Genomic DNA, 22612 nt, shown 5'->3' on the forward strand with positions numbered 1-22612 from the left:
AAACTAAAAAGCTGAGATATGATTTTCTTTCACTGGGAAACTGGGGATTACTCTCTCCTTTTAGCAAAAAGGAAAATTCCGTTTGCAAACATGGGTATGTGCTCTGCTATACAAGTGCTGACTCTGTCTTAGAAATTGTAGTGGTTATTATCTGTGGCTATGCAGCACAACATCCCTTTGTGCTTTGTGTTTTCCTACCTTTGTTGCAGGACCCATCACGGTTCATAATCTAGTACATTGGATAAACTGGCAACAAGCTTGGTTTTAATTCATCTGCTGTGCTGTAATTTGTCTTTGTTCATTAGCTTCATGCAGGCAGATGATCTGTCCCTGCAGCAGAGGTGCACACGACAGCAGGAGCAGGTGCTGCTGTTGCCACCCCAAGGTGAGGTCTCTCCTCCCAGGATTCAGTGCTCAGGGTCTCTGCCTACACAGGCAATTCAAGTCACCACCTAATTTTAAGTGTTTAATTTTCACATTCCAGGTTGCCCCTTCACAGATCCTCTTTCTCTATTGAGTAGACAGGAAACCAAGTTTCTGTTAGGCACCCAAATTAGATACCTAAAGTAGACAGTCTGAGTAGTCCCCAAAGTGTTATTTTTCCATATGTTTTACAATATATGAACTGGATCATTCTTAAGAACCATCTCTTGGTAAAATGAAGGAAATATACTGCTTATGACATTGTTTTCTCTCTCTCACAAGTGCATCTCTCTGTTTCTAATTGCTGTATTGGGATCCACTGCTTCTGTGTGTGTACTTTTGCAATAGGTCTAAAATGTCAATAATATATCCTAATGACCAAACAGAGAATGACAATTGCATGTAATTGTTCTCTTGGAGTGATCTCAACATCTGCCAGGCAGCATACCAGATTTTCAGTTGTGAATCTCTAGTTGTGAATCTGTTTAGTTAGGAACACAAGGGAAAAATTAAGCAAAGGAAACATAATAACATTTTTCTATGGACTGTACAGACTGTAGTATAAACTTGAATTGTTTTAATCAAAGTGGAGAAACCCTTAAAAGAAATAACTGAATATAGTCTCATGTGACCATATTGAGGATTAATAAAAATATTGATAAAGATTTCTTTAAGAATTTATTAAAATTAGTAGGGTTGTGTTTTTCTTCTGACAAAGCTAGACCCATCTGATAGAGGCCAACTTGTTGCATCACTAGCTGAAGCAATCATTTTCATTGCTGCTGTTTTGCCATTTTGTCTTTAAAATACACTTGTTCCAAGATTTTTAATGTCTCGTCAAAAGATAAAACATTGTTTTGTTAATATAATTTTATGCTACAAATATGCTTCTTGGTACTACTAGCAGTATCCCACCTGTTCAAAGGGGAGTGTTCCTTGTACTATGGTGATCGAGATATACGTTGATGAGTCAAACTGTTTTTTCTCCCCTCTGCCTTTCAGATAAGCGTAAGAGATGACCATAAGGTGGTTGTAGGGCTTTTCCAAATTGCTAGACCTCACAAAAAAGAGAAAATAAATGAGGTACACTTGCACAAAGAAGTGCAAATATAAACTGACCACAGATAAATGTAAGATATAAATTAAATTTGGGCTATGAATTACAGGATAGTTTCTAAACGCTAGAGGAAGGAAATTATGAAGCAATTTCCAGCAGGAGTTTCAGAAAAAATGTATGTAAGTGCTCTTGAAATAAGAATTGATATAAGAATCTCTATTTCCTCTATCGATTGAGCTGATAGACAACTAGAAGCATTAACCCAGAAGACCTGGCCCAGTCTTTAAGAACAGTGGGTTATTCTATTAAGGAAGAGAAAAAGTGGGCATTTTTTTCTTCTTTCAAAGGCTGTACCTACTAAGCGCACTTTGCAATAGTGTCTAGGAGTAGTTTTACTCTCCGATACAACTCGATGGATTTCATTTTTATTTGTCTATATTTCATTTTATTTAGTATTCAAGTAGATATTGCATATTTTCATGTGAAAGGTTATTTTCATTAACCTCCAGTATCTCTACATGTTCATTTTGGTGAAATGGATCTTATGATGTCAAGAATTGTCTAATAAAAGATAGAAAAATGCATTTATATGCAGATTAAATTAAAAGCTAAGCAGCTGTTGGCAACTCAAGAAAAAGTTTGAAATATTAATTTATGAAATCTTCAGTTTATTATTTATTTATTTATTGGATGATTTTTCATTATCATATGTTTACTATGTAACTTTTTTAATTCTAAAATTTTGGAGTTTAATTTTGATGTCTTTTATCTGTAGTGGTTAATTATTTTACTATTACATTACATAGTCAGCTTTTCAATAGGGCCTAGTTCACAAAGGAATTAATAATTCTACATGTTCGAATGCCTTGATGGGACCAGATATTCGAATGGGTCTTTTAAACATGCTTTCCACAATAGATCTTCAGGATATCTCAGGCTGGAAACAAAATATCTGGCACATAACACAGTTAGTTCTAAAAACTTTTTTCGATTTCCTTGTCAAGATATTTACTTGTATCATAATAGGAATTATTGGATATTCTAATGAAAATTTTTCATTGCAGACAATATTTAGTAACTTTATAATGCTATGTTGGATATCTGGGGGAAAGGAAAAAACAAGCATAAGAATCCCTTAAAAAGAAAGTGGAGAAGTCAAAGATGAAGTCAAAACCTTATACATGAATTAATTTTCTCGTCAAGCTGAAAATCTCTGAATTGCCTGGAAAACAAAGAACAACAAAAAACCATTGTATTACTAAAGACCTTTTTGCCAAAGTGAAACCCCACTCTCTCATGAGTGTGTCTGGCACTTACTAATTTGTCCTTTTCTGACAGTTTTACTATACTTGGCTGCAGTGGGCTCCTCTCTTTTTTAGACAAATACATCTTTTAATACATTTGTCAGCTGGCTGGTCTGTAATTCATCTGTTGTGCTGATCCCCTCCAGCAACATCAGAACAGGCAAAATGAAAGACAGCAGAGGAGGGATGTATATCTGGTTTCTCTGTAATGGATTAGACGCAAAATCTGAATGTCCTCTTTCCCACTAGTCAGAAACCACACTCCAATACAGACAGGACAGTCCTGTCAAAAGCAGTGTGCTGAGAGGGAAGGAAAAAGGCATTTCTTCAGAGGCTGACTGGTTTCTTCTGCAGTGCGTATGCAGGTAGTCGAGTGACACCTGACTGAGTGTCAGTCAGGAACTTCTTTATAGAACTTTCCTTTTCCAATGAAAGGAAAGCAGGAATTTTTACTGGATAAGGCAAGTCCAGAAGCTGGTAATACAATTTTGTGAAGGAGGGTTCATTTTAAAATCTGGATTTGTTATAAATAACAATGTTTGACCATTTTGTCACAAACAAAAGAGAAAAATTTCAAGTCTAGTAAATGTTTTATTTTAAGCACTGATATTTAACATTAAATTCTATGTTATTGTGCAGTATTATGAATAGAAAATATGATTTCAAAAGGAAAAGTGAAAATATTTTTGAGTTTAATGTTTAATATTGTCCACTTGTTTTCTTTTCCAATTTTCTTTCAAAAAAGAATCTTGATTAAGATTGACCCAATTTCACAGGCACTCTGATTTCAATGAATTGAACAGATAATTCTGCTGAAGCTTCTGCAGTTACCTCTTCTTCAAAAAGCCGAAGATACAAACTAGTCATAGAGATAGGGTGAGAATGCTGAATAGTAGGAAAGAGGAAAGAAGCTCTTAGGTTGCTAATTCCACTTTTATGTGGGGGTTATAACACGTAAATGGAATAAAATGTGCTTTGAAATGTGACCTGTCTAAAATGTGGCTATATACATGCATATATAATGCAAATTTGAACTGTGTGATTGTTGTGATTTTGAGAAGAAAAATAACAGGCATCTAGAAGGTGAAAGAGAAATCCAGAAAGGATCAGTTTAGTATTTTTTTTCCTCTGAAAGATAGTATTTTCCAGAAAAAAAAATCAGTTCTGCTCTGAAGATATTGTGTTAACTCTGGAAAAGAGATTCAATCAATGAAGTGTGAAATAGAAGGATTTTAATCCCGCTTTCAGTGCAAATCTCAATGTGGCCTTAACTATGGAGTTACTAATAACATTTTTATAATAATAAAAAGTCGTATCATCTGGAGTTCATATGTAATCATGTAAAGTGTTCCAAATTAATTATGAGACCTGGATTTTAATTTTGATCATTCAATTCCTACAATTAAAAACAGCCTTTCCTTCTTTCTTCTGTCACCATTTACAAAATCACTTCTGAGGAAACAGAAAACAAGACTCCTGACAATGAAGGCTGTGAGAATCTTGGGATTAATACTTATGTGCCTCACCCCATTTATTTGCTCTATTACAGGTGTGAAATAATACACTATATGCCATATGGTGAGGTTTAATCCTATCAAATTTCACACGTACTACACACAGGGCATGTTTTAGTTTTGATTTTATTTCCTTGCCCACCCTTCTTGGTTAGTGACACATGAGAGAACTGATGTGCAATTGCCATTTCAGGAGACATATAATTTTACCTTAGTTTTTCTTTATTCTGTCTTGCTGTTTGTAGCTCTGGGTATCATAATGTGAATCTTTCTAAATAAAAAAAATCCTTTAGAAAAATGTCGGCCTTAATTTCAAAGGTTAGCTGAAAGAAAAAGAGATTTGTATCAAAATCTTCCACATCAGGGTCATCATCTTAATCAGGCCTTTTCTGTAAAGCTATAATCTTTTTATTCATGCTGGTGGAAGACTTTGTTTGCTATGGTTAAGCCAGAAACAAAATTAAACCTTTTCCTCAGGTATGTTTGTTGCCATTAAAGATCAACCTTAGAGAAAGGTGGTAATTAAACTGCTGATGATCCACATAAGAGCTAAGTTTACTTACAGAATGAAACACAGCAGTGTAGAAAACATTCCTCAGCTGGAGAGAATTTGACTCTCAAAGACAAGTTTCCCTTGATATTGAGAAGACTGTATTGAGGAGAAGCTTGATAAATATTATTTCTTAGTCTGTTTACAAACCCAAGTGTAAAATGAGACTCAAGTGTCAAATGGGAGACACATATGACCTCTCCTACTGTTTGGCTAATGTGCTGAAAAATACCATGTGAACAGCCATCCTGAGCTACTGGAGCGGCACTAAACTATTACTATAAAATGGAACAATGAATGGCACTAGTCAAAAAACCCTGGGGGAGGTGTGTGAAAAAATGAATGAGGGGTTGATGTAACTTCTCTGACTGCTTTCAGAGACTGAGCTGATCTTTGAATGGGAGGTAGAAATTATACATTACTTGGAGATGCCTGCACTGACAGTTGTGAGCTTTGCAGCTCTCCAGGCTGGAAGCTATGTAGTCTCATTAGCACAGAGTTGCTCCCAACCTGAAGTACAAAACTTAACATCTTGTCCACTCTACTGTGCTAATACTGGGCTGTTTCATGTCCAGTCAACTCAGACCAGGCTAAAGTGAGCCAACCTCACCCTGCCTTATAAATCTATGTAAGCCCCTTTTTTTCACTCAGAATAGGTATGAATATTTATACAGGGGAAAAAAAAAAAAGAAAAAAAAAAGAAAGCATGTATATGTGTATATTTACATATGTTGGGTTTTTTTTTCCTGGCTCCTTCAAGAGTCCTGGTAGGTTATCACTCTCCTGCTTTATCCCCATTTCAGGGAGTTAACCTGGTGTCTAAACATCCATTGAAGCAACTACAATGTCCCAAGTATTTTCATTTGAAGGCATAGAAACAGCAGGAAGTCCAAGCAAAATGAATACCTTGATTATCAAAAAGGATCTTGAATTCAGGTGAAATTTCCTCCCCATATTTGAATTGCTAGAAATTCAGAAGTGAATGTTGCAATTTCAGGCTCTTCTGTATCTTCTTATATCTTTCTACCAAAAATTGCAGTCCTCTCCAGAAAGAAAGTAAGAGAGAGACCTTAAGCTTAACACATCATAAAGCAGTCAAACATGTTCATGCATAAACTTAGTGATGGAAATTTTTCTAAATTGTTATATATTATTTACCCCAGAAAAGGAAATTTGGGGAGATACTATAAACTGTTCCAGGAACTTCACTTGTTTGTTGTTGAATTTATATGAAAGAGACTTGGATGCTGAGGAGAAACAAACCAAACCAAACCAAACCAAACAAAACAACAAGGAACAGTATAAGCACTGGTGTTCATAAACAAGCATGCAAAACTTTATTAACTATGTTGTTTTTTTCATATGTCGTCTTCTCTGCCTTTCAGGATTATCCAGTCTTGTTTCTTTCTGATTCTTTTAATATACTCTTTTTTCCTACTTATTTCCCCTCAGTTTTATTCCTTTTAGTTTGGGAGAGAAAAAGAGGGAAGTGATTTCCTTTTTCTGGCAGAAAATGTCCCTAGTGCTTTTTTCCTCTCAGTCTGGACACATAAACACAAATTCATCTTTGGCTGTATGGATGATGGGATCTATGCCTATTTGTCTACTTCAGTCACGTCTCCTCTCTTCTGGCATAAATCTGACCCTACATTTGTACATTCCACATGTTGCCTTCCTATGGTATTAGCAGCAGGCTATGACACCAGTGACCCTCAAATTGCACAGGTCCAGTTTGCACTCAGATTTCAGTCTCATCAGTATTCCTTACACTGTGCAGCAAAATTAATCATTAATAATTAAATTGTGTATTTAAGTGTGTGTATATGTGCAGAGGAGGACAGTGAGGATAGACAGAAGGTGAATTAGTTACTAAATTGAACAATCCCTGAAGAAATTTTAAATAATCACAGATCAAAATCTGTTTCAGCTCTGTGACCTTATCTTGAAATATATACTAGTGTTTTCTTCACCTCGATGCATTTGAGGTAGCAAAAAGGCTGCACAGATCAGAGTGAAGCATCACTCAATAAAAGTTACTCTCAGTGGAATATTTGGGTTATAAGGTCCTCTTACAACCATTTCTAACTTCATTGAATTCCTTTATAAAAATGTTCATTCCTTCAGTGACTGGAAAGGCGTAGTATGAGTTTGTAGGCCAGTTTCCTTAATTTAAAACATAGACATTTCTATTGAATTTTTTACACTAGTGGATTTTTGAACATGTTCAGAAAAATTGTTCACTTATTAAAAGTAGCTCAGTTTTTCATGTAACTCAAGTATGACCATATGCTATACAATTAACTAAAAACATAGAAAGTAAGAAATTTCTTATGATGTTTATCCAGTGCAGTCATACCTAGTGCCTACTCTGGACTAAAGAAACATCTTCATCTTTAGATAGGCATGTGAGTACTAGGCTTAACTGAAAGCATAGCTTATTATAATTAATTTTGTTTACTTTAAGGTGTTTTGCATTTCACAGAAAAAATAATACTACCTTCAAAATAAAAAAGAAGGGATGGGGCAGGGGGCGGGGCGGAATATCACTACCAGCCTATATGATGCTATAATTCCTAGTCCTGTTGGTCTTGTGTGACAGGCTTCTTTGGATGATATTTCCCGTAAGGATTCATCTATTCATCTAATGACTAAGAAAGGGCAGACTAATGTCTCATAGAAAATAGTTACAGGTCAGCTAAGGTATCTCTCTAGTCCATGGAAGAGAATGAACCATGAGATTCAATTTATTCGAAGCAAAGGGGTAGCGTTCTGAAAATCAGAGTTGTAATTTTTGCTCTGGAAAGAATTTTTAAGGAAAATTTAAGATTTAGGACAGGTAAAAACAATTAAAACACAGGGATTTTGTTGTTGCTGCCTGTTGATGAAGTTAACTATGCTGCATAGCATAAACAAAAAAGACAGCAATAACGAAAAGATCCCCCAGCCTGAATCTGAAATTTATGTCTTGATGCCAACTTTATCTATGAATTAAATCTCAATTTTGGCACGTGAATTAGTATATGCAGAACTTTACTCTCTCTAGAGATATCTGTGCTTCTTGCCCTATGTTCTTTCTGTCTATGGTTAGTTACTACTGCTTTCCTAGGAAATGCTGTCCCTTCTCCCAGCCAAATTGTTACACCAAGAAAGAAAAACCTTCTCTTTGGCCTCTTGATGATTAGCAACAAATATAGGAAGGTAATGAGTACCACATAAATATAGTACAAATGTTGATGGCGTAGGTTAAACACCCAGGAAAAAGTCTGAAGTTGGAGAACACCACTGGGCTGAATTCTTTACTTCCTGCCTTGAGAAATGTCAATAAACATTCAGTATGCACTTTGCCTGTCTGGCATGCAAACTTATAACTATAGAGACAGTGCGAGATGCCTTTTTTTTTTTTTTTTTGTATTAAGTATTTCTTTTCTGTTCAGTGGAATTTATGAGGTTTAAGTTTTCAGTGAGTGTCTGCTACATTACATAGCTTTAGAGTGAAGAGCAGTTGAAACATATCTTTTGAAGTTGGTTTGACCCAATCTGTGGAATTTCATTTTGATGTTGTGCTGGTTTTGGCTGGGATAGAGTTAATTTTCTTCACAGTAGCTAGTATGGGGCTACTGAAACAATTCTTGAAGTAAATCAGCATAAAATTGCATTATTTTTTTTTTACCTTGGAAGTTGTGATTTGGATGTCCAAAGTCTAAATCCTTTCTCCTGTGCAACTTGCATGCTGAACTCTATGTCTAGTGGTGTAATTCCGTTTTCATTATTCATCAAGAGGTTTTATGGCTGCAAGGATTTTGTACGAGATGACCACTAAGAAGTGTGGCTGCTAGGGCAAATCTGAGCCATCTGACCTAATCATGAGTCCCAACGGCACTGTAGGAAAAAGCAGTTCCATGATCAAATAAATATTCTGTGTCTGTTCATTAAACCTGAATGAAAAAATTATTTTATAATAGATCAAAAATTTGTCTTTCAATTGAAGATTACAAATTTTTCTGATTGAAAATGTTCTCAGTATTTCATTCCAAAAATATTTCTATTGTATTCATTGAGTCAGGATGAAAAATGTATTTGAATATAAGAATGTATTTTGTTTGCTTTATCTAACAAGTCTTAATTTTGTTTTGGACGTATTTTAGGATATAGCATAGGGAGGAAAAGGGAAATGCTGTGATGGTTTGATTTCATCTTTGAAATTCAATGCAGCTAGGCACTTCAGCGTGCTTACCTGCTCCTCAAAGGTACCTGAGGAAGCTTTTTATCTGAGTCTTGTGGGATTCGAATTCCTAACTCAATTAAATCTATTCTATTTCTTTGGATTTGCTTCAACCAAAATATTCATGCTAAGCTTTAAAGTAAGCTTTGGTGAAAGGAGAAAAGTTTTCTTCTCAAACTCAAATAGTAATGATTTTCATTTCCTTTGCCTAATGAGATTAAAGTACTGAACTACTGTATTACTCTGGTGACCTCTTTCTCTTTGGTAAGCTGTCTCAAGTGTGGCAAACATGTGGCATATGGGAACAGAGGAAATGTCAAACTGGGGAGCAAAGATTTACAAAATTTAATATCTTTCATAAGCTTTAGCTTCTAGACTTAATATGGACAAAAAAAAAAAAAATAAAAGGAAGGAAAATGCCAGATGCTATAATAATATGGGTTCTTCTAAAACAGAAAAAATGTACAAACAGATTTATAATGACTTTCTGTAATCCATGGAGTGCAGATTTACTGTAGTTAATATTTTCTCTTTAAAGTTCAGTTAATATTGTTGTTCCTTGCTAAGTCTTTCATGAGGTTACTATTGGCTTCAAACTACCATGTTTTGTACTTGTAACATCTGCAGGAAAAGAGCATATATCATAAAAACTTCTTCAATTAAAAATTAATTTCTATTTCATAAGCAAATGTGTTCTTTCTTCAGCAGTTTGATGATATCTATTCCAATATTGCACATATATGGAAGCTTTTCTTGTAGTTTTGTGGAACAAGCATACTTTTTGCATTCCCCCCGCCCCCCCCCAGTCTGTTATATTCCACTTTCGGTAGTCATTAAATAACAGTATTTTTTAATATAAAATGGGATCTACTTTAGTTAACAAATTCCAAACTGACAATGGCTAAATTTCTTATTTTGGCTAGTATCTATTTTCTAACTGTTATGGTACTGGGTGCTGTATTGTGTGCTGGGTAGTAAGCTTCACAGTGATGTCAAGAATTTATTTTTCCATTGAGCCATCCACACAGAAAATTTTAAAGGGCTCTTGGGATTAAACAGAAATGCAAAAGAGAAAGAAAATGTGTCCCTTTCTGAACCTTGGATGCTTGTATACATGTATACAAAGTAGTATACCAAAAATTTAGCAATATCTGTTAGCAGTGTATATTTTTTGCAATTTGTTAAGATATGTAATTGCACAACATAGAATAGACTTATCTCAGTTAAAAAGGACAACTATGTTTTAAAGTAAATGTGTCACCTGCTGAAGAGACAGCTACATGGAGGGTGCGGTTTGTGATTTTTTCCCCATCTTTAATCATTATTTACCCCTGTCTGATGGTAGGGCAATGCAGATCCTGGTCTGACCTATCCTGTGGAAAAACCCTCGTCTCCCAGTGCAATGGTGCTCATTGCCAGGCCACACATTGGTGCCGTGAAAAGACGTAACCAGGCCATAAAGCAGCTGCCCCTCCAGACCTCTCTGCCCCCGTGACTCCCTCCCTCCTCCCAGGCTCAGCCTTTGGGTCCACCTCTGCTCCACTTACCTGCCTAAGAACGTCTATGGGAAGAAGACATTATTCTTTCCTCAAGGGTTTAAAATGTTTCTGGAATGTCTCAAAACCCTTGATGATTACCAAAGCCTTACTTAACAGATTCCTGATGGCACCATACATTTGTATTAATGTATTGATACAAACATTAACATCATACCCCTGTCCAAGAAAATTGTAATAACTAGGTCAGGTTTTTTTGCATGCAAATGCACACACAGTTAATCAAATTGAACCAGTGATGTGCACTGAAGATTATTTAAAAATTCTTGTCAACTTTGGGAGAAATAACTAACTTTTTCATATTGAGTAAAGAAAAAGAAAAACCTTCTTAGAACTGCTTTATGGTCTTAAAAGTTATACTGTATTTTAACTTTTATTTAATTGCAGGTATAGATACAAATGTCTGTCTGACACATACATGGGTTTAAATAAATCCGTGTCTACAGTTTGAGTCTAGTAGGACTACCTCTAGGCAATAGTCATCAAAATCACTAGGAGTTGTATGCAGTTAACATATACTTCGACAAAGAATATTGATATTGTCAATCCAAGATCACCGTTTCAATATATTAACTCTCTCCGAGTATTTTAAGCGTGAAAGTAATGTAGAACAGATTAATAAACAGAAATTTATTTTTTAATATGTACTATTGCTGGCAACCTCATGGCCTATGTATACTTAATAATTATATGGTTAGAACTTTTAATCTTTAAAACTTTAAAGTAAAAAATGATCCTTTGATTCAAAGTCTATTTGAAATAAATAGTGAGTGTTTCTTTGGGTCTCAGCTCTTCTGAAGCACTCACTGCAATTCTTTTCATTTCTGCACAGTCCCAGTCACATAGTCATGATAATGCAGCTTAAGAAATTTCCACCAGCTAGGTCACAGCAACAAGGTGTTTGCACTCTCCTATGCACATGTTGTAATTTGATTAATTATAATCCTCTTGTATTATGAACTAATCTGCTGAATTTTCTCATATTTAGTCCAAGTGGAGAGTCTTCACATATTTAGTTACCACAGTTCAGCTGATATTCAGCAACTTGTTTGTGGTATTCAGCAGTTGTGTTCTTTGTAGGAAAAAAGTTTAAAGGTGTAAAGTGCAGCTGCTACTCAAGTGCTACTGAAATTCCAACATGAAGAAATCCTTGATCTTCCTCATAATCTCCAAAATGAAGCTACTGGAGAACAGAATGTATTTTCAGAAGCAGTTTCAATAATAAGAGATTATGGAAGAGATTAAATAATTTGCCATCTGCTATACAACATGATACAATAGTATGGCCCAGAGATTCTCTTTTCTTGGAAATCTTCTTTCTAAAAGACATACTTACATGTGCTTGTTCAATTTTAGAAATTAGTGTAACCACTTCCCATGGTAGTTTCTCTTCAGGTTGGGTTACTCTTTTGTTTTAGTCATCTGCAATTCCAGAGGGAAATCTAAGACCAATACATGCCAGACTTCTTTTCCTCACATAGTAATGTTGAGATTCCATAGCTAAATCATATAGTGAACAATAGAAATTGCATGACAGTGCCACCGAGTAGAAGTGATCTTTCAAAATAAATCATAGTATGTTTGGGGAGCAGGGAGGAAAAAGACTTGTATTCTTAAGGTCCAAAAAGAACTGCAGATACTCTAGCAGAGCCACATAAGACACAGAGGATGTAGAACTGTCCTCAAATAAAGATGTATAGTAAATATAATAAACAAGAAACAATTAATTTCAGATGGGCACTGATCATTAATGCAGTTTAATATCAGGCTTTGGAAATTAGTCTAGTAAACAAACTCGTGTTTTGTGGCTGTTGATTACATTATGCTGTCATCTCTATGCTGTAACTGTAAATGTACAGATGGTCTCTGAGTTGAAAATGAATAATTGAAAGAAGGTAGCACACAGAAGCACACAAAGGATTAGGGACCTGTGTACTGGGTCTGGCTGGGATGGAGTTATTTTTATTCATAGCAGCTCGTATGGTGCCATGTTTTGGATTTGTGACTAGAACAGTGTTGATAACACACCAGTGTTTTGACTATTGCTGGTCAGTGCTTGCACCACATCAAAGCTTCTCTTTTTCCCATTCTAGTCCCCAAGGCAAGTAGGCTTGTGGGTGGGGGGCAAGAGATTGGGAGGGGACACAGCCGGGACAGCTGACCCGAATTGGCCAGAGGGATATTCCACACCAGATAACATCATGCTCAGAAATAAAAAGGGGGAGGTTTTGGCTTTCAAGGTAGCCATTGCTTGGAGACTAGGTGGGCATTGGTCTACTTGTGGGAGGTGGTGGGTGCCTTTGCATCACTTGGTTTTGGTTTTTTTTTTTTTTTTTTCTCTTTCCTTCACTTCTTAAACTATCTTTATCTTGACCAATGAATTTTCTCACTTTTGCTCTTCCTATTCTCTCCCCTGTCCTGTTGCATGTGGGGCTTAGTGATTGAGAAGCTGTGTGGGTGCTTGGCTGCTGGCTGGGGTCAACCCACCAGAACCTGATAGGTCAGTATGGGCTAGGCTACCTTTAAATGTGTGTTTACTAAGCCTCCTATTTTATATGGCATGGTGAACCAGAAAAGAAGGATTTGAAAGAAGCGAGAGGGACTGAATGAGCATCAGAGAAGAATTCTTGGTTTAGAATAGGAACTTAGGAAGTTCAGCATGCATTTGTTCTTCCTTTGTTTGCTCTGTCTTGCATAGTATATTTATTCTGTTTTTTTCTTTAAAATAGCTTTTATGGTTTAACTTTTTCTACAGTATAATAGTGATAATTAAAGGATTAGTATTAATTCAGACACAAATACTATTTAATTTGGCTCATTTTAAGTAGAGGAGAGAATGACATAAAAACTTCCCACCTGATAGACATAAAAGTGTTTTCACTCTTATTCTGCCTCTAAGTAGTCCAATGCACAGGCATATGTACTCTGTTTTATTTCAGTGCAGTACTCTGAAGCCAAGAAATACAGCATTTTTAATTAATTTATGGTAAACTACGGCTTTCTTTTTCCATTACTCCTCTTTCTGTGGGCTAGTGCATTTGCCAAGATTCCTCAACTACCAAATCTGCCACTTTTAAAACCTGTCTCAGGTGGGTCTGGGACAATTGCAATTTTTAGGAGCTAACTTCTTTAGTAGATGATGGTATCCAAAATAATTTTTCTGTCTCCCTCAAATGTCCTTCAACACCTTCTTTCTCCCTTACTGGCACCCCCTCATACCAGCCACTACACACTTAGACTGAGAACAAAATATGTAAGTTTTTAGCCTGCAACGTAATTTTTGCAAGAATTTTCAAGAGAATGAAAAATGGGATTTCAAAATGAAAATGGTATCTCAAACAGAAGTGCAGCATAGTAATGTGAAAAGCTGTAATAGCAGTCTTAGTGCAAAAGGAAATTTAATCATGTATAAAATATACTTGACGTGGTCATTTGAAAACATTAGTACTAATGATAAATCCATGTTTTTTTCATGTTCCCAATTTTATACTGGTACTTTTTTGAAAGTACAAAATCTAAGTGGTCTAAGAATAGAACTGACCATGTTCTCTTTCTCATCTCCATAATGTGTTGCATTTCCAAGCTCTGCTTCTTCATTCCTGTCGGAGTTCATTTTTATAGCAAATAAAAAGATACACAAACCAAAAATAGACAATCTTTGCATTTCTTCATAATGAAAACACACATTAGAATACCATGTGTTATGTTGTATAGAGCTAATTGGCTCAGGCACTCTAATGAATATGCTATAAAGTATAAAACATTGATTTGTTTTTTTTTTCTTTTTCTAATGCTAGCTAATCTAAGCAAAAAGCAAAAAGCAACAACTAGGGTAAAAAGAGAGAATCTAGAACAGACTGTGATTCTGATGTTAAAATGTTGTTGTGAAAATTGTTTTAAAGGAAGTAATCTTGAGTCTTATGCATCACTTCATAATCTTTTCAAAAGTTGTTTTATGAAGAGCCAGTTAAGGGAAGCCTGTTTTCTTGACAGATTATGCCCCATACTTCTCCACGCCACGCAAAAATCGTAGCCACACTGCTACAATATCCTTTGTTCACTTTCTCTACCCATCATATTTACTCTACCTTCATATTACCATCTTATTTCTGCATCCACTAATGCCCTCCTTGACAAGTTCCCCGCTTTAGGAACAGGACCTGGTGCTTTCTCCCTTATGTACCCATTTTTCACAATTTATGAGATCACTTCTTTGTCAGATTTGGTTGCAAATGCCTAATGTGTTCAAAAACCCTGAAGTGGCTGACAAATAAATAGAAGGCACAGTGACATTGCATAAACCTCTCTGTAGGAAATTACATTAAGAACAGAACTACAAACACAGATAAGCAGGAAAAAAAAAATCTGTTAATTTTTATTTTATTAAACAATATTAAGTGCAATAAATTTAGGAGAATTTACTGTTACTGTTATAAAAGTTTTAGGAGAACTGTTTTCAACTGTCAGACCTAAATTGTTTAGATGTCCGGAATTCAGTTTTCCACCAATGCACTGGAAACTTGAAGACCTCTACTAACTCTGAAACCTATAAATTGAATTGAAGCTTTTGAATGATGCCAAGCTGTAGCAGTGGGCCCAGGAGTTATTAGCTTTTTTTTTTTCTCCTTTTCAGCACTGAATTTTGCCTTGAAAATGATACATATGATCCTGAAAAATGAAGGGGAAGACCTCCTCAGTAATGTTAAATATGCTGTGTGCTGGGTCATATCAGCAGGTACAGCCTGCAAGAAGCTTGTTTATCCAGCAGAACGATCTCATTATGAGGACAGTGATGTAGTGTGGTTTATTTCATCCCCTGAAATCACTCAAGGAAATAACTGAGTGAATGGTATTCATCCTGGACCCTGTATTGTGCTATTATGTGTAGCAATAACTGGCAGCATATTAAAATAGAGATCAGAGACTACAACCATTCATTTGAAGGCAGTTCTGAAATTTCAAAGCTGTTGAATTATTCAAGTATTTTCCAATTTATAAAATAAAATAAAGGATGACTGACTGCTTGATGATGTGATGATAGAAATAAAAACATTGAAAAGTCTTGAGTGTATTTTTTTTTCCCACAGTTGTTTTGAACCAGCATAAATGGAGGTGTTGATTGTGTGTCGGTAGCAGCCATAACTAAGAAGAGAAACACTAGATATTTTCTTTGGTCAGTGCCCTATTTATACACAAAGAAAAGAAAGAAAATCCAGTCAAAATGGACCACAGTTAGAATACAAAACTGAAAAGAAATCCTTCCATCTATTTAATACTAACAAGTCTGAATGAACATTAAGCCTTTGCTCTTCTCTGTCCCTATTTATGAAGGCAGTAACATAAGTGTTTAACATGCAAATATGTAACATTTTTAAGGTGCCAATGTCAATATAAAAATATAAAGATTTCTATGAATGTAAAAGGCATCATGAATATAGTTAGTCTTTGGGTCTTTGAAAATATATCTTTACATGCTTCAAGGAATTTGGAAATCAGGATTTTAATTAGGTTTCTGATACATCCAAGTTTTCCTAGGCTGAAAAATGCACATGTGCTCTATACACCACATGCAGAGTGTACATAGGAAGTGCCAGTTATGGTGCATGCATGCTATCATCTGTCTGAATGTTCACAGTAATCTCATTTTTAAGGAGATGGCAGTCTATTTTTCTTTCCATTCTTTGGTTTTAAACCTCTGTTTATACTCCTCAGTTACAGTGGAATAGGAGCATTTTAAGCACAGATAGACAGTTATTTCCTGAAATATCACTGTTATCACAAAATATCACAGGTGTGTCTTGTGATGAGAATGATGAACTTCTATTATATCTGTCAAAATTGCATTAGCACCTTCTCATAGATGAAGGCACATTGGCTGAGCCGTAGTGTGAGGTATTTCCTGGAAGATTTTTAAGGTATTAGAGCTTCCAGCTGTAATAAGGTTAATACAGCTCTGAGTCAATGTTGGCAGAGTTTAACTGGTATAATATTTCTGTAAGCAGGAAGAGAAACACTGTCATGTTCACTTCATTGAAAGACCACATTGAAAAGAGGACACGTTTTCTTAAGATTATCACTGAATGTAACTGTAATAAATCACAGAATTATAGAATGGTTGACGTTGGAAGGGACCTCTGGAGGTCATCCGGTCCAAACCCCTGCTCAAGCATGGCCATCTAGAAACAGTTGTCCAGCACCACGTCTAGCTGGCTTTTGAATGTGTCCAAGGATGGAGACTCCACAACCTCCCCAGGAAACTTGTGCCAAGCTCAGTCACAGGTCCTTTTCTGCCAAGCTGCTTTCCAGCTGCGTGTCCCCCAGCACATCTTGGTGCATGGGGTTGTTCCTCCCCTGATGCAGGACTTTACACTTCTCCTTGTTGAACTTCATGAGGTTCCTGTCAGCCCATTTCTCCAGCCTGTTGAGGACCCTCTGGATGGCAGCATGACTCTCTGGTGTATCAGCCACTCCTTTTAGTTTTGTGTCATCAGCAAACTTGCTGAAGGTTAACTGCCCCATCATCCAGATCATTACTGAAGGTGTTAAACAGGACTGGGCCCAGTATTGACCCCTAGGGTACACCACTAGATAAAACATAAAATACAAATCCGTAATATTATGAGCATGCCTGTATTCATATTTGATTGAGTTGATAGTCTCTTAAGCTACCTGGTGGGACATATTGATGTGGTTAGCGCCAAAAAATGTAAATCTCAAAAATCATTAACTGGCACGCTATTCTCCCAAATAAGAGATGAAAACATTGTATATGTTTAAAGTGCTGATACTGCTTTACCTTGCACAGTAGCTTGAATTCTCCATTAAAGTCAGTATTCAACCAACTCTAGGGTGAGAGGCATTTGATGTGACTTTAACTTTGTGAAAGTTGATTTTCTAAGCTAGCTAGCTAGCTGTCCAAGCTCTTTTAAAGTTAATAAAAAGAAGTGGCAAATTCAAAGACCAAATATTGATACAAGTCATAGATACTCATTTTAAGATGAAATAAGTTGTCCTTTGGATGTACTGATTGCTTTCTACTGACTGGATCGGGGACCTGATTAACTAGCTGAGGCTGGAAACTGGGTTTTTAAGTGAATGAACCTAATGGTGAATTTCCATGGTTGAAATTCCTTAAGAAAAAAACCATAAGCTTTTGTTAAGGAAGTCATTGTAGAAATTACCTGTTGTTCTTTTGTAGTTTTGGTATTCTTAACTACAAGTAATGGGGAAGAGGGAGGGAGGTTGGGTGTATTTTTGGTTTTGTTGTTTGATTTTGTTGTTGGGGTTCAGAAAGACAAACAAATCTAGTATTGCTTTCTGATGAACAGTTATTGTAGGACAGTATTGATAGTGACTGACAGTATTCAACAGGTGAAGAATATGAAAATTATTCTAGAATTATTGCTAATCCAGAAAGGAAAAAATAAAGACATTAATAATTTAAATTAATTTGTAATGCACTTCTAGAAAGTCAGGAATTCAAAGTAATATCTGCTTAACTTGTTCTTGAATAATCCATTATAAATACTGACAGTCATTTTCTTGGCAGTATCTTTTTGGACATTTGTTCTTATTGCTCTTACTGTTAAGGTAGTTTTTTCTCCTCCTTCAAATCTAACCCAAACTTCCGCACATTTTGTTTCAGGCCACAGCTCCTTGTCCTAATGTCTTCTGAGACTGAGTAATTAATACCTTCTTTCATTTACATTGTTACCCTGAAGGTATTTGATTGATGCAATTCACAGATTATGACACCCTGGGTACCATATGGCCTCTGTGTTGCACTAATTTCACTCCAGTATTTTATAACTAGTCATGCTGGAGTTCCACAAAAGAAAAAAGAGCAATTGCTCAGTTATCTCAGAAATTATCATTTAACACAAAATCTTGTAATAACTCTGTTCTGCATGGACAAGTACATGACATTAACGGTGTGAAAATGCAGATAATTTTTCAGGGATCAAGAGTACTGCTAGTGACTCAATGGACCTTTTCTCAAATGCAATGCTTTCCCACAATAAAGGTTGCTGTGTGAATATTGCTCTCTGACACCTTTGATAATCTCTTGTCATTTTCTCTTCTCTTTTAGCTGATGGATGCACTGACTGGTCTGTGGATTACAAGAAATATCAAGTTCTAGTGGGAGAACCTGTTCGTATAAAATGTGCACTCTTTTATGGATATATTAGAGCTAATTACTCCCTAGCCCAAAGTGCTGGACTTAGTTTGATGTGGTACAAAAGCTCTGGACCTGGAGATTTTGAGGAACCTATAGCTTTTGATGGAACAAGAATGAGCAAAGAAGAAGACTCCATTTGGTTCCGACCGACAGTGGTACAAGACAGTGGACTCTATGCATGTGTTATAAGGTACTATATTTTAATATACTGCATTTTAATTAACCAGATATGAAGCAAGGCTCTTAATAACGAGACTTTTGTGCCAAAGAAAAATGTCTTCCCTTTTTCTTCTTTTTTCTGGTATTCCCTTCCCTGAAGTGTTTCGTGCTTAAGTAGAAATTACTATTGAATGTCTTGAACATTTTAAATTGCTTTTTGTATAAATTTAGGTCATTTGTAGCAAAATCTAAAATTTATAAGATGGGTAGGACTGGATGCATAAGTCATGTGTTCCTGCTTTTGATTCTGGTTTAACTCTTACAATCACTATCCTAAAGTAAAACGTTTCTTTTTCACATTCAGATTTAATTTTATATGGATTTTATTAAATGGTTTCATTTAATTAACTTTTTTCTGTAAAAAATTGTTATTTCATGTAAAGTAGTTGCATCAAGGAAAACAGAAGGTGAAATTTCAGCATTTTTAGAGACATACATCTTCTAGAATCACATCTGGCTTAACGTGATAATAGAGGCTGGGTGCCAGGTATCTTCCAAAGGTATTTAACCTTCTGATGCATCAAGCTTTATTACCATAAATTGGACTAGATTCTGCTTCCTGCTTTCCGAAACAGGTGTTCAGCTTCTTTCTGCATCTTTAAAATGGTTTGTACTGAGATATTGTTTCCAGTCCTTTGCAGTCAAAAAGATCATCTAGGGACTTTCATATTCTCACAGCCTTATACTAGATTTTCACTAGATGTGAAATTATGCAAATTAGAATTTGTACATAGAAAGTACAGAGAAGAGTCGCTACTAATTTTTCAAAGTTTTGAAACAATTGGTTATTGCAGTTAGTTGAACAGATGAAGCAGTGTTCCTCTCTGAATATCTATAAAAATGGTCTTGCTACTCAGACACAATAGAAAGAGTCAAAAAGAAAGAATAAGGCAACTGAGTGGCTAGAAAAGGAATGCACGATGGAGCTATTCTAATGTTGCAAGGAAAATAAGGAAATTGTTTTACCAGCAGCTGGAGATATTTAGTGTCTACCACTTTTCATTTTTGGGGGGGGGGGGGGGGGGGGGGGGAATGCTGTCTGGCGTGTGTGTCATGAAGGTGATTTTTACCAGATGATGTGTTTTTAAAAACATTTATTCTTTGAGTTCTTTACATAACCTGTGAGACATTTTGTATCACGTCATTTGTTCAATAGCATTTTCAACATGGTTCTGATAATGATGATGGTTTTCTTTAAAAGAAAAACACAAAAAACCTACACGTTAAGCTACTTAAGGAGAATATTTAATTATGTTTAGATTAACATTTTTTCAGATAAGTGTGTAACAGTAATATGAAGTTTACAATAACAACATATGCAATTTATTTTTAGAGAAAATTCCCTTAATCTTTTGTTTGTTTGTTTGTTTGTTTTTAAAGAGGCTATGGAGCCTAACCATCCTCTGCAGTAACTTGTTGAATTACCAGTGTTCTTTCAGATATTATGAAGTCTCGTTCTATTCATTTTAAGAAGAAAATCTATTTCTATATATATAATTCTATTGGTTTCTAAAAACCATACGTTACATATAGTCATAGAATGTATGCACACAATTTAATGCATTATCAGAAATCCTGAATACATAATGTATAAGGAAATCTTTGCTTTAGTGAAGGAAATGTTGAGCAAAAAAGAAATAGAATTAAGTTTTAATAAACCTTGTGCAAGCACCATTTCTTCATTATCTTGAATAATGTAAAATATGTTTACAAATGGGAATTACCATATCATGGTACCAACCATTTTAAAAATCTGCCTTACTGTAGGAAAGACTTTTACCCTTGGCCATATATACTTATAAATATTTTTATTTCTTTATACAGTCTTTACTAATGTTTATCTTAAGAAAAGAGTAAGTGTTCAGATAACAGCTAGATGTTAAATCTGAATAAAAATCAAAAACAACAAAAATGAGAAAATATCTGAAAATAAAGCCTTACAGCAGTTTATCTTACAAGTTCAAAAACATGGTGTTCCCTAGATCTCCACGGGATCCCTGGTTACATTTAAGTGTGTTAGTAACAAAGAAATCTGTCAACGGATGAGAGAAATAAGCTTTCTTAAAGGAAGACCAAATGTGCTAGCAATACACAGAAATAACTCTCAGAAGAGCCTGCTATTCTGTTAATTCCTTTAAGTAAGTATCATCACAGTGGTAAAGTAATTAACAGAAAAAGAGCACTAGAAACAGATTTAAAATCACTCCAAAGTAGTTTGGAATGCAGATTTGCAAGTTTTCATGATTTGCATTCATTGGGTTACTTTTGAGTGAAGCCCAGAAGTCCTGGTTTAGAGCATTGACCCACACAAAGAAAGTAGGTTCATAAGCTTTTAGCAAATAGGCATTCATAGCCATATGGCAAGAAAACTGAGGGGATGGAAAAGGAAAACAGAAAAAAAAAAAGGATGGAGATGTCTGCACCAATTGAGTTATTTAAATGTTTGAATCACCATTACAGGTCTTTGTACAGAAGTCAACAACTCTGACAGCCTCTTGAAGTGGTGTTCAAGTTCAGGAGAACATTTATTGCACACAGGAGATGGACTTTCCTTGGTCCCCTTCTTTGTGTTGATTTGGTTTGTAGAGAGCAGGGGAGGCAATTGACTGTGCCGTCATTATTCCTACACTCCATTTGTAAGCTTGTCTGAGCTTTTTCCAAAGTCTTTTTCTTCTGTGAAAGTGTTTGGTAACCATTACAAGGAATCTGTCTCTTACGGTGATCAAGGTTTGATCCATTTCCTTTTCAGATGTAAGCTTGGTAGACTAGCCAGACATCCATGAAATTTTTCATTGCAACTTAGTGATGCCTTGGTGAGTAGAGAAAACCTTCAGGCTAACATTAGGAATTTATACAGGTTGGGTTGCTGGACCTTACTTTAAGTGTCCTATACAGATGGAAAAAGCAGTTGCTAGTTCCTAGAAATAAATGAGATCTGGGATTTTCTTTAAGTTGATGCTTGTTGAAATTCAGGTGATTGAAATCTACTCATTCTCCATTCCCCCTGTCCTTCTGACACTGCAGGAGTCAGCTGTCTGACATTAGCATCTTTATTGTACATGATAAATACCTTTCACGTGCATTAGGACAAAACAAATGCCTAATATTGAAGAGAGAAACAGGTGAGTGCAGGGTACCTCTTCTCAATGTTAAGCTGATATAAGCTATGCATAATGCTAAATTCCAATGTGCGTTTGCTATTTGCTTGGCTCAGTGAGAACTTGACACTGAAAAACAAACAAGCAAGCATGGTGGTGAGTAGATAAAGGAGCAATATGATCTTTACAGTGGGTAGAGTTATGATTTTAAATGAAGAGTCTTGGTAGACTAGATGTATGCAAGTCTGAGAAATAAAAGGGTTAGTCCAGAGAATTTTAGGTAAGACTTCATTAAAGGATATATTAATTTATACTGAGGGGAAAATAAGTAATGCCTGTACTTACACAGAATAGGGGAAAGATGTTGATCTTGGAAAAGAAAAAGAAATTGGTGTATTTGACTGAGCAGAAGGCATTGTTAATATCCCATTTTAACAGTTCTGAACTTACAGAAATGGCATAGACAATGCTTGAGGAGACAATTATTTGA

At 35.6% G+C, this 22612-nt stretch overlaps 1 protein-coding gene across 1 annotated transcript in view; it reads left to right on the forward strand.

Moving 5' to 3' along the window:
* The window catches only part of IL1RAPL1 (interleukin 1 receptor accessory protein-like 1), a 386752-nt gene that overhangs the window by 2248 nt on the left and 361892 nt on the right, over window positions 1–22612 (forward strand). The window contains exons 2-3 of the mRNA XM_009334784.1: window positions 306–385; window positions 18716–18995. Coding sequence (XP_009333059.1) covers window positions 306–385; window positions 18716–18995 — 360 coding nt within the window. The remainder of the gene's footprint in view (window positions 1–305; window positions 386–18715; window positions 18996–22612) is intronic.

Source organism: Pygoscelis adeliae, unplaced genomic scaffold, assembly GCF_000699105.1.
Source record: "Pygoscelis adeliae isolate BGI_AS28 unplaced genomic scaffold, ASM69910v1 Scaffold91, whole genome shotgun sequence".
NCBI classification, from domain to species: domain Eukaryota; kingdom Metazoa; phylum Chordata; class Aves; order Sphenisciformes; family Spheniscidae; genus Pygoscelis; species Pygoscelis adeliae.